The 12,680-nt window shown below is 31.5% G+C and overlaps 1 protein-coding gene across 1 annotated transcript; it reads right to left on the bottom strand.

The window, feature by feature from the left end:
• Positions 1-1,912: 1,912 nt before the first annotated feature.
• Positions 1,913-3,881, bottom strand: LOC100253046 (putative expansin-B2). Its single transcript, XM_002278523.5, has 4 exons — positions 3,526-3,881; positions 3,266-3,378; positions 2,974-3,161; positions 1,913-2,554 (listed from the first exon to the last, which is right to left on the bottom strand). Exons 1-4 carry the CDS (start codon positions 3,710-3,712, stop codon positions 2,221-2,223), a joined length of 822 nt encoding a protein of 273 aa, XP_002278559.1. The 5' UTR covers positions 3,713-3,881; the 3' UTR covers positions 1,913-2,220.
• Between the last annotated feature and the right edge of the window lie 8,799 nt (positions 3,882-12,680).

The following is a 12,680-nucleotide window of genomic DNA, read 5'->3' as shown; positions in this document are numbered from 1 at the left end:
TAAAAAAATTCAAAATATTTAACTTTTTTTTTAATGCTAAAAGTGAACTACCATGACTATAGTAAATCTATTAATTTTTTTTACTCCTTAATACTTAATAGAATATAATATTAAAAAATAATAATTTAATATTTAACACTATTAAATATTATTTAGTCTTAAGTTTTTCATAGAATTAAGTAAAAATAAATAAATACCACCTTAATTTTTATAAGAATTCATTTATATTCTTACTCTCGTTTATAATAAGTAATCCAAACTGTGATATAAATAAAACACGAGATATATTTTCTATTACTCCTCGTTGTACCAATGTCCAAAAATATTATAATTTTCTTTATATACGAAGCTTTAACAAAAGTATAAAAATTTAATGTTTAACTCATTATGTTAAAAATATGGTATTAAATTATTAATCAACCTCATTAGTTGGCATATCATGATGTTAGACCAAATCTAGCTCTTGATATATTTTTGGGTGTTCCTTCATTTTAATTCATTCACTTCCTTTTGGTTTGGTATGATAAGTATATAGTTGAGATCTAAAGGAGTAATGGTGGGTCATGAAAGTTGCACTTACTACTTCAATTAGTCACTAAAACTCTTTAGTTAAGCAAAGACTTTCCCTTTTCATCTCTTGTCAATCATTTTTCATGATCTTGCTTTCATCTAAAGCATCCAACAAAACCACTAGGGAGCATAAATAAATACTAATGCTTGGGTGCCCAATAAGCCAAAGATGAAGCACCCTACAAGCGATCCGGGCCGTCCATTATCATCAGATGGAAAAAGATCTGATTGAATTGAATGCATATGATTGTAACCTCCTACCATTTTATTGAGGTTTAATGATATGAGCTAATTATTTATTATCATGGGGTGGGATGACGAAGCCCAAATAGAGAAGGAGCCCCAAGAACAATTTGGGCCTGTCATCACTCTGGACTCTTCGGATTGGGCTTGGGCTGCATAGCTGCATAGGGCTAAGGGATACAAAAATAAAACAAAAAGTAAAGTGGAAAATAGATTGGGCTTGAATTGTTTTTGTTCATCACTCTTCTCTCTCTCCTTTTTAACCTCTAATATTCTTTTTCAGTTAACCCTTTTTATAAAGTATAAGAGAGAATGTCAACTCCTTCCATTTAGCTTAGCTATTCTCAATTATATCATCTACATAGGGGAGAGAAGAATCAAAGTTTGGTCGTAGATGTTAAGCAGAATCTATCCTTATATTGTATATAACAATGTGAATGTCATATATAATATAGGTTGGACTTTTTTTAACTATTACCCTTTGTTTGCTTGCTTATTGTCTTTTGTTTTGTTTGCTTGCTTGCTTCTAAATTGCTTCACTCACTTTTCCCCTCTTGGGAAGAGTTTTTAAAGATTCTTAAGTTGTTATTAGTTTATATATATATATAAAGGAAATATAATTTTAAACAAAAAATAAAAACCCCTCACGAGTTTAAATGTTTGCACAACCAATATAATATTTTAAATATTGAATAAGTTTTTTTTCTTAATTAAGTGGATGTTTGATAAAACTTATTTCTTATTATTTAATGCCTTGAGTTGATTTTTAATTAAATTATTTTTAAGTTGTTAATTTAAAATTTATTACTTATTTTTACTTTAAGTATTAAGGCAGTTGGGTAACATTTATTTTAAGTTATTAAATTGACATCTTTACTTTTATTAGTTGTAATTGATATTTGTTATTAAAATTTTTAATTATTATTTATTTTTATTAATCTTAAATCATAAGTTTATTTATTCAACATTTATATTTAAAATATCTTAAATTTATAAGATAATTTTAAAATATTTATTATAAAATGAATCATAAATGTAGAGTAGAGTTATGGTTGAGATATCTCTTTCGTTTGATGACTTGGTGCCATTGGTTCACGCATTGGATCAATAAGCATTCGATCAGATCATTCATTGATATACTGGGCAGAGAGTGGAGACAGATGTAAAAGCCTACTTACTATCTCCTCTGTGATAGGATACCCGCTTAGGCCTCGAGAGGAGACTTATTCAATAAAGGAGAAGCTATCTGCCGACCCTACTTCACTTCCTGATAGTGCCTTGCCTACTTGTCTTTGAGTATAAACTCTTAGGACTCTAACAAGCCAAACAAAGTCTACCAAGTCATTTTAATATAATTAGATCTTCTTCAAAAGTAAACCATATACATAAGCGATGATCTCAATAAGCTCAGCCATTAAAATTGACTACTGATCGATAAGTTTTTCCGGGCTGCCATCCCGCTGGAATGACATTTTTGGCCACAAGGGTATTGCCAGATTCGAGTGCAGTCAGCTTGATTGAGAAAGGAGCCCGTAACTCGGATCCGTAATCAAGTTTCCAAACGGCACCCCAAGACTGCTGCATGGGAACCCACATGTCTGAGTCAAGAGCCTGTTGCAGATAAACTCTTGCAAGGTCACCATCTCCGTCTTCATATTCAATCAGGGAAGCAAAATAATTTGAGTTGGAGCCTGAATCCACGTGAAAGACCACTGATGTACCCGGATACTCGCACTCAACCCTGTCAGCCATTTTATTCAGATGAGAATCAAGATGGTCAAAATGGAGACAGAAAAGCCAAATGTCTGTTTGTCAAGGAAGAAAAGTCCATCCAATCAAAACATAAAGAATTATAAAAGAGACAGGATTCAAAAGAAAATGATTTATCAAATAGAGAAGACAAAGAAAGAGAAATTAAGGACACCACGCGGGAAATCTGGCTCTAGTACTGCCTATCAGTAGGTTTACCTTTCATGGAATACCATATCTTCTATATAATATTATATTAAGAATATTTGTTCTTAATTTGCAATAGAAGTGGAAATGAAAAAAGGAAGGAGTAATTTTCCCATGTTTTAATTATTAAGAACTTGGAAATTAAAATTTATTGCATCAACTAAGCAACTGATCAAAGGAATTAATCCTCAGTAGAACACAGACCTTCTATATTGTATCTGCAAGACACCGGCATTGCGCAGTTGATCATCCTGGCCAGACTTAGCCATGGCTCCAAAGGCAGTGCCACTTAGGTCAAAATGAGTAGACTCCGAGACACAACCGGGGCACTCATCAGTTATCGTCACAGTCACCGGAGACCCTGAGCATGCTTCATTTCCTGTGCACTTCACCTGAAAAATGAAAAAATAAGTATGCATTAATATTGATTAATTAGTATTATTACATAATTAAAAGGGTATATTAATTATACTGTGGAATATGTTGCTGCATTCACCTGATAACAAGCTCCACATCCTTTGCCTGACTTGAATAGAGATGGGCCTCCAGCTGATACCTTTGCTGAGAATGGAGCCTTCTCTACTGCATCCTCATATCCACAAGCTCCACCTACACATACAAAAATGTTGAAAAGTTTGAACACCTTCCTCAAATATACATTTTAAAATTTGCTCTTTCATTAGTTAAAGAAGCAAATGTAGGAAAATATGCATGCATATATGTTCAATTTTGATTATTTTATATATCAGGCATTACCATCACTTCCCGCACCGTTGGCCGGTCCATACCAGGTTGCACCGGCAGGGGACCAATCAGTATCAGATTGAAGCTTGGAGAAGTTGAGGAGCTTGAGATGGAAGCAGGAAGAGGGGTTTAGTAGAAGAGAAAAGAGAGAAAGAAGAATGAGGAGAGAAAATGGGTGAGGATGAAGAAGAATAGCCATGGCCACTAGTAAAGAGAGTGCCAAATGAAGATAGCTTAGTGGTAGTGGGGGTGGTGGATTTTGATGTGTAACTGACTGGCTATTTATAGAGGGAGACCGTGCTTGGTTTCTATTAAATTTCTCTCAAAATCAAATCAAGGCCATGTGGGGAAGAAATTTGGGTCTTACTTTGTCAAGGAAAAAACTGATTTGGACTATATATGTTATCTTTTTGACAAAACTAAAAAAATCTGTACGTCATGAATGCATTGTATTTAAAATAAAACATTTAAGAGTAATGAAAAAAAAAAGAAAAAAAGAAGAAGAATATACTTGATAGCCATTCTTTCCCTTGTGTACCGATGAAATAATTAGAAAAAAAAAAAAAACAATTTAGGTTGAGAAATAATTGTTTAAAAAATAAATACAAAACTACGATATTTTTTATAATTTGTTTTATTTTTTCACAGAATTCATTTTTTTAAAGGATAAATTTATTTTTTAGATTTTCATAAAGACAAATTTATTATTTACATTAAAAGCTTTTATATTAAACTCGTATGGTCAAAAAAACAAATTCACCTTTTCTAAATTAAACTTATCTTTTTCTTTTAAATATCAATTTATTTTTATACTGAATTTTACTTGAAATAAAAAAATACAATAAATTTAAAATTATTTTCGATGAAATGATTTTTTTAAAAATTACACTACTCTTCCAAAAACCCTAAGGGTATGTATAGCTATCAAAATTTTCATTTTTTTTTTTCTGACAATTCCCAAAAATTGCCCAACCTTGAGCCTGTGGAATCAGTGATAGCTTCCTCTTTATTTTTTTATTTTTTATTTTTTATTTTCATGATTTAGTATCCGTTTATAGAAATGAACTAATGGACCACAAACTTGGCCTCTTTCAGCTTTTGGCAAAATCCCTCTGGTTTTGAAACTATTCCCCTAATCAAACCCCCACTCCATGACTCACTTACCAATTCAACATCCCAATCACCAATCAACCTCTTTCCTGATATAAAACGTACCATTACATGCATGCTAAATTTTGAGTCTACATGCAAATTTAAAACATCTACAAGATGTTGAAGACTATACTTTAAATAGTACGTATCATCATATCATTCCATAATATTTTGCAGGTCACAAACGCAATTCTAAAGTTCAGTATATGGAGACAATTTTGATGAGATTATGGTCAAAAAAAGCGAAAAGCATATACTTTATTCTATGGTATCGTATAGATTATAAACCAAAATTTCTTCCTAAAAGAAGTCTAGTTTGCATGGGAAGAAGAAATCGAGGGAAGAAGCAAGCTACATGGACCCACTCATTTGGACAAACCCACCGACCCAGGTGGGTCCATCTTGTTTGGGAGCTTGGATTATAGCGACCTTGTTTTCAAGGAGATACGATTTCAAAGTGTAACACAAGATTTGCTGAGAATTGAAAGCCGAAACAATATTCCATGAAATTAGCCGTTAATGGCGGTTGTTAGCGGTTGAATACCGACTTGGGGCGTTAAACAAAACGGTCATCACTCATCACTCATCAAACCATAGTTCATAAGCCACGTGGTGAAGATCGACAAGGGTCCATAACATTTGGCGGGGATTAAGGCTTGTGGTTTAAATATTAGTTTTTACATTTATGTGAATATAAGAATGGTAACCCAAAATAATGGACAATATTTCAATAGGTCAGTGTAATTTTCAGTGACCCTTTCAACGGGTGTTTTTATATAGATATAACCCGTGAGAAAATGGGCAATTCAAGCTTGGGTTCCACATGGTTTTCGCTATCAAGAGAGAGTCCTCACATGGTTATCACTTTCAGAGGGAGATAATTAAATCAATATGCTTTCCTTGTTAATTTGGAAAAATCTTAAACGGTTGAAACTGAGAAAGAAGACAAATTTTTGGCAGGTGGTGAAATAGAACACGTTGAAATTAATTAAAAAGGTTTTTATCAAGGAAGAAAACTAATAATATATCATAATTGAAGGCGTTAACTTTAGATTTAATTAGATAAAAGGGATGGAATAATCTCCGTATTTATGAATTTTCTTTTATGTTTTTACTTGAAGAATAATATATTTTTGGTATAAATGCCTTTAACCATTTCAAATATTTATATGTAGATTTTAAAAGAAATGTTATTTTTACAAAAAAAGAATAAGAGTATTTTTGTCAAAATATGGACAAAAAAGGATTGAAGAATAAATTTCTAAAATTAGGTTTTCAATGACCATTTTAATCAAATAACGCTTAATTTTATTCATTTTCTAAAGATTTTTACTAAGGTTGCATTTGTTTAACTTAAAATTAAATAATGCTTAATAGTATTAAGTATTAAGTTGTTTGTTTTTATAATATGTTATTTCTATTAAGTATTAAAAAGTAAAAAAAAACCAATATATTACTTTTTTTTTATTTAGAAAAAGTTAGATGTTTTAACTTTTTTTATTTAGAAAAAATCAAATATTTCAATTCAATAAAAAAATTTATAATAAGTCACAAAAAAAAATAGAAAAATAAAAAATTTAAAGTCTGAAAACAAATTACTTTTAACAAAAAACTAAAAAAACAAACACCTATTAAATACACTTAGCTACCGACACTTTAAAATTTTATCAAATATGTTATTTATTTATTTCATTAGGCATTTTCACTCAAAATAAGAATGACATTTAATAAAAATTTATATCTATAAAAAATGGATTATTTAGTTGAACTTTAAGAAGTGGTGATTGAAGTTAACGTTAGCGACAAAAACTTGTAATTATTGCTGGTCACGACTAATTTAACAAAAAAAATAAAATTAATGAAGCATAAATAAAATTCAAACAGAGAAAAAATTTTCACGCTTAATATGAACGGTAATATTGTTGCTTCAAAATTCATCATGGTGATTGTAACATTTGATGAAAATCCTTGATTATGCAACATGATTTCTTGCCACATGTTGAAAACGAGACCTTAAGAAGGAAAAACAAAAAAAAGTTACCCATGTTTCTCGTGAAGATAGAAAAAATAGTAATTGTGGGCCTTGCAGAATGCCTTCTAATTTTATGTACCATAAAGCATGCTCCATTAATGTGACAAATGAAAATGACATGTCCCGTAGCCTAAGCCTAGATTCTATTAATTCCTCCGTGAAGTTATAATATTTGCGATTACAAAGTCAATATATATATCGTATGGTGTAAGTCATGATGAGGTAACTTCTCTTATCAAATATTCATGTGTTGCACTTGCACATAGATAATTAGGCGCCATGTTTTTGTAGACATTTTCTATTTTTATTTTTAAATGAAATAGAAATTAGGTTTAAAAATAGGTTTAAACAGTATTTTTAGTATTTAATTTTTGAAAAATAGAGTTCGTATAAAAAATTTGGAAATAGTTTTCTAAAATTTGGAAAATAAAGAAGGAAATAAATTTTGAAAATAAAAAAAGAAATAAAATTACATGAATGATCTTATGCCTTATGGACCCATAATATAAAAAGAATATAATATAAATATTAATATAAATAAAATATTATCTCATATATATTTAAATAAAATTAAATATTATATAAGTATTTTATTTATTTATTAGAAAGTGGATATATTTTTATATTAAAAATTAATTTGTTTTTGTTTATTAACTGGTTTTTATTTAATGTTAGAGTTGTTCGTTTATTATATTAGTTTTTTTTTTTTTTGGTGGAGTAGGGGTAAGTTAGTTTTTTTCTTCTATTTCCTTTCATTGCAAATCTATTTAAATTTTATTTTGTGTTTTCCACATTTTTTAAGTGATTGTACTAAGAAATCCTAAATTTTCTTTTCTCTTTTCTCTCTATCATTCTTTTGAATTTTACATGGTATTAAAGTAAAATTGATTTTGATCGAACTTTTGATTTATGAACTCATTAAAGAGAATTTAATCTCATACACAGTTTTTACTTCATGTCTAATCTTAGAATTTCGTTTTGGGAGATCATATCATTTTCCTATTTGATTCTAGTACGATTTCAAATTTGTTTTCTTTGGTTTGTATCTATTTGATGGTTGTTTGTTGATTTCATTATATCTTATAAAAGAGATGATTCTTTTTAATCTACTAGTATGAGATCAAATGAAAAAAAATATTCATATTAGAATTATGTGATAAAATATTTCTAAAGGAAAAAAACGATGTAATGTTATGTTATTGGTACTTTATGCAAACTTAGAAATAAAAAAAATGAAAAATATGTAAAACAGTGATACGTTTAGGAAGTAAACAATTCAAAAATTATCACTTGAATCAACAATTTTGTTGACAATTCAATAGGCATATAATTAGTGAAATATAAAACTCTAAAAAAGATCTAGTAACATTTGAAAAGATTATATATATAATCTAATTTTACAAAACAATATGAATTAAAAACTGATATTCAAACCCTTGAATAAAAGAGTATAAGTATTAAGGAGTTTTATTTTTCTATGACTAATCTCTAAGACCATATGACTTTCACCAAATGACTTTTTCTTACTAAATTTTATAAACTCATCCACCTTTCATTTTCTTACAACTACTTTCATTTTCTATCAACTTTTATAAATACTTCTCCAATTATCAATTTTTAAAATAAACGATACTACTATATTTTTTCATTAAAAATAAATAATAATATTTTAAATTTTTAATAATGAATCACAAATCTAAAATATTTTTAAAACTAGGTTCAAATATTTTAATAGATATTGTAAAATATAGATATTAATATTTTATTAAAGTAAAAAAAATTCAAAGAAATTAAAGAAAATTTGTGAAGCATTCTATACGAATAAACACACTTAGGATGCCACACAAAATTGAAGTCTAAAAGCAGTTGAAAAAAAAATAAATTAAGTCCTTAATGCGTCTCCCCTTCCTTATCCTCTCACCTTGCGGCAACTCAGAGTCTAATTGCCTTCACAAAAATGGGGCATCGCCATATTTAGAAAAGATGAAGGAGAAGGAAAGACTGGTGTTTAGTATTTTGTAAGGGCATTAAGTTATTGAACTGAAAGCTACCACATGAGCAGACACTATTATAAGGTGACAAAACATGTGGGTTGATCAGAAATATCTATAAGTAGAAGTGGTCATTCTTTGGCCTTGGTGGGTTACAGCTGAGAGTGGATTGATTGCTACTGAAAGATGACAGGCCTCTAGTGACTGAAGTGTCTGGCCACTATAATTTGCAGTTCCTCCAACATATTTAGAACCGAAGAGCCAAAAAGTATGAACTCATTTGGGTACGACAATGTAGAATTTAATCGGTTTTATTAGTGAAGGAATTTTATTTGAAAGTTCCGACCTGTTTAATGACAATGGAATTTGGTCTAGCCGATACTTTGTCAATTATCATCCATAGAACTCAAATGTGGTATTCACTGGTAATGATTCGCTCTTAATCGTATACTCAATTGTGTAGATATTGTCATTCACTTCCAATTATGTGTCCAAAAAGCTCTTATCTAATTATGTGTCTAAGGAGTCCTTATGACATTAAAATACGTCTATAAGGTTAAGAGAATCGAATAGATAGATATTTCTTATGAGATCGAACAAAGAAAGACTCACATGAAAGTTAGGGATAGACTTTAATGTTATTTGTAGTGTCCTAGTCCCAAATGTGTAAATACTATCTATTTTACGTCGAAAGGGTCACATGGCTTTAAAATGACCAAATCCCAACATAACCATAACTCCTCACTCATATAAGGAGTATTTGAAAAATTATCAATGAAACAAAATGAGTTCAAAGACCAATAAAGAATATCGATACAATTTTAGAACTAACAAATTTTCAATTATGAATACAAATAGAAGATATAATATATAATTTTTTTTCATTTTATAAAAACTCATGAATTCAAACATGTTTGAAGCATTGAAAACTTTTCAACAAAACATTTTCATATTTATATCAATAAAAATTTCATATCAAATCAAATTAAATGTATTCAAAATATTTTTACTTTGATTATCGAACAACAAATAGTGTCTGTTTAGATGACACTTTATTACTCGATTAGGTTAAACTTTACAAATGAGTAACTAATTTCAATTTTGTTTCTTTTAAAGTGAACAAAACTAAACACTATTGATACTAATAATGTTTAACCAAACCCTTAGAGACAAGGTTCAAAGTAATTATATTCCCCATCAAGGAATGTAAAGGTCGACAATAATACTCACTTGATTAAGATTAAACAAACCAGATTCAAACACTTTTATTTCATTTATTCAAATTTACATATGAATTAATATCTCCATATTTTTCTGCTATAAACAAAAAAAAAAATGTTTTAACTTATTTTTCATGCAAAAATATATTTATTCAAATATATTCGATGTCTGGGATTTCTTTTGCGAAGTTCGATGTGGTCAAGTTCGATGGATCTGGGAATTTTGGCCTATGGCAGAGGAGAGTTAAGGATCTGTTAGTGCAACAAGGTATGATGAAGGCGTTATACGAAAAGCAACCAGAAGGAATGAACGATATGGATTGGAAGGATCTGGAAGTGAAGACTGCAGCAACGATCAGACTTTGTTTGGCTGATGACGTGATGTACCATGTCATGGATGAGGAATCCTCGGCGACAATCTGGTTGAAATTGGAAAGTCGGTATATGTCTAAGTCGTTGACGAACAAGTGTACCTTAAGTAAAAATTGTATGGTCTTAAGATGGCAGATGGCTCAGATCTAAGCCAACATATCAACGTGTTCTGAAGAAACTCTAGGTGATTTTGGATCAATTTTCTTATGTAATTTTATTCTCATCGGTTGTCAATATATATACACAAAGAAGAGATACATTAGGGCTCCTAAACAAGGAAAACTCCTAAACAAGGAAGAAAATATGTACAAATTACAAACATAATATTTGCCTACCATGCCAATCAAGGCTTACCAAAAACTTGCCAATCAAGGCTTACCATAATCGGCTTCCCAATCAAGGCTTACCATAATCGCTAATACCTCCCCTCAAGTTGGTACATGAGGATTCCGAACGCCCAACTTGCGAAGAAGAAAGTCAAACTGTCGTTTTCCCAAAGCTTTCGTAAAAATGTCTACGAGCTGCATGGAAGTATGAACATACTTAGTGTAAATAGCACCATTTTGTATCTCATCACGTACAAAGTGGCAATCAACTTCAATATGCTTTGTTCTTTCGTGAAAAACAGGATTAGCTGCTATGTGTAAAGCCGTCTGACTATCACAATACAAATGCATAGGGTTAGAATGCATCACACCAAGGGTAGACAACAATCCTTTCAACTATTTCAATTCACAAGTTGTGGTTGCCATGGACCTATATTCCGCTTCAGTCGAAGAGCGAGACATCGTATGTTGCTTCTTGGTCTTCCAAGAGATTGGCGAATTACCCAAAAGAATAAAATAACCAGTTAAAGATCGTCGTGTTAAAGGACAACTGGCCCAATTTGAGTCACAATAAGCATACAGTTTTAGGTCGTAATCAGAATGCAAAAGGATACCTTGTCTCGGATTGCCTTTCAAATATCGAACAACTCTCAAAGTTGCTTCCCAATGTTCATCCTTCGGTTGTTGCATGAACTGAGCAAGCATATGCACACAATAAGACAGTTCTGGCTGGGTAATCATCAAGTAGATGAGCCGACCCACCAGGCATTTGTGTTGTCCAGGATCACGTAAATCAGAATTCGCAACAAGTGTTAATTTATGGTTTTGTTCAAGAGGAGTCCCAGCCGGCTTGGCTCCTAATAGCCCAGCCTTAGAGATGATGTCCAGTGTATACTTGCGTTGACATAAGAAGATACCATCTGAGTTCCTCGCACCTTCAATCCCCAAAAAATATTTTAGTTTTCCTAGATCTTTCATATGAAAACACCGATTTAAATAATCTTTGAACTGTTGCATAGTCGTTCCATCATTTCCAGATATAACTAGATCATCAATATAGACAAGAACATTGAGTTGAATGTGTTGAGCTTCATAAGTAAATAATGAGTAATCAGAATATGACTGCTTAAATCCATAACTTGTCAGCGCCGCTGCTAACTTGGCAAACCAGCATCTGGGTGCCTGTCGCAGACCATATAATGACTTTTGAAGTCTACAGACTTTACCTGGTGTTGGAGACGTAAAACCAGGTGGCATATGCATATATACCTTTTCATCTAACTCACCTTGTAGGAAGACATTATGTACATCCATTTGATGTAGTTCCCAACCCTTCACAGCTGCAACGGCAAGAAACGTTCACACTGTGATCATCTTTGCTGTCGGGGCAAAAGTCTCGTTGTAATCTATGCCTTCGACTTGTTTGTTTCCAAGAATCACTAAGAGCGCCTTGCATCTCTCGATGCTTCCATCAGAATTATATTTAATCTTGTAGACCCATTTGCTCCCAATTGCTTTCTTCCCGGGAGGCAAGTTTTCTACTGTCCATGTTTCATTGTCTTCAAGAGCCTGTATCTCCTTTCTCATTGCCTCTCTCCAATATTCATCTTTTATTGCCTCAGCATAAGTGCTTGGTTCACACCCTGTGGTAACAGCTGCTAGAAAGAACCGATGTTGTGTAGAAAATTTATCACAATTCACATAATGTGCTAAAGGATAGGGTGTACCTGAGGATTTTGACTGGAACGATGAACTCGTTAAGGAGCTTACTCGAATGGTATGTGTTACATAGTCTTTCAACCGAACAGAAGGTTGCTTAACCCTTTTTCCCTTGCCAAACTGTTCCTCAGACACCATAGGTCTTGACACATCGGTGCGCCCCCTATCTCCTACTTCAGTATTCTCATCAATAACCATCTCTATATTATAACCCATCTCAACATCAATCTCGTGCTTTACATCCGAGACAGAAGCCTATTGCTCCTCCATGTCATTCTGCATATACGGGTCCTCATCATCTGTAGAGAAATCCATGACTTTATTCTCGGTCAAGGAAGAGTTAACAACATTGTTG

Source organism: Vitis vinifera, chromosome 15, assembly GCF_030704535.1.
Source record: "Vitis vinifera cultivar Pinot Noir 40024 chromosome 15, ASM3070453v1".
In the NCBI taxonomy this organism is placed as follows: domain Eukaryota; kingdom Viridiplantae; phylum Streptophyta; class Magnoliopsida; order Vitales; family Vitaceae; genus Vitis; species Vitis vinifera.
The sequence above is the reverse complement of the archived record's forward strand: the minus strand, read 5'-3'. Positions and strand labels throughout refer to the sequence as shown.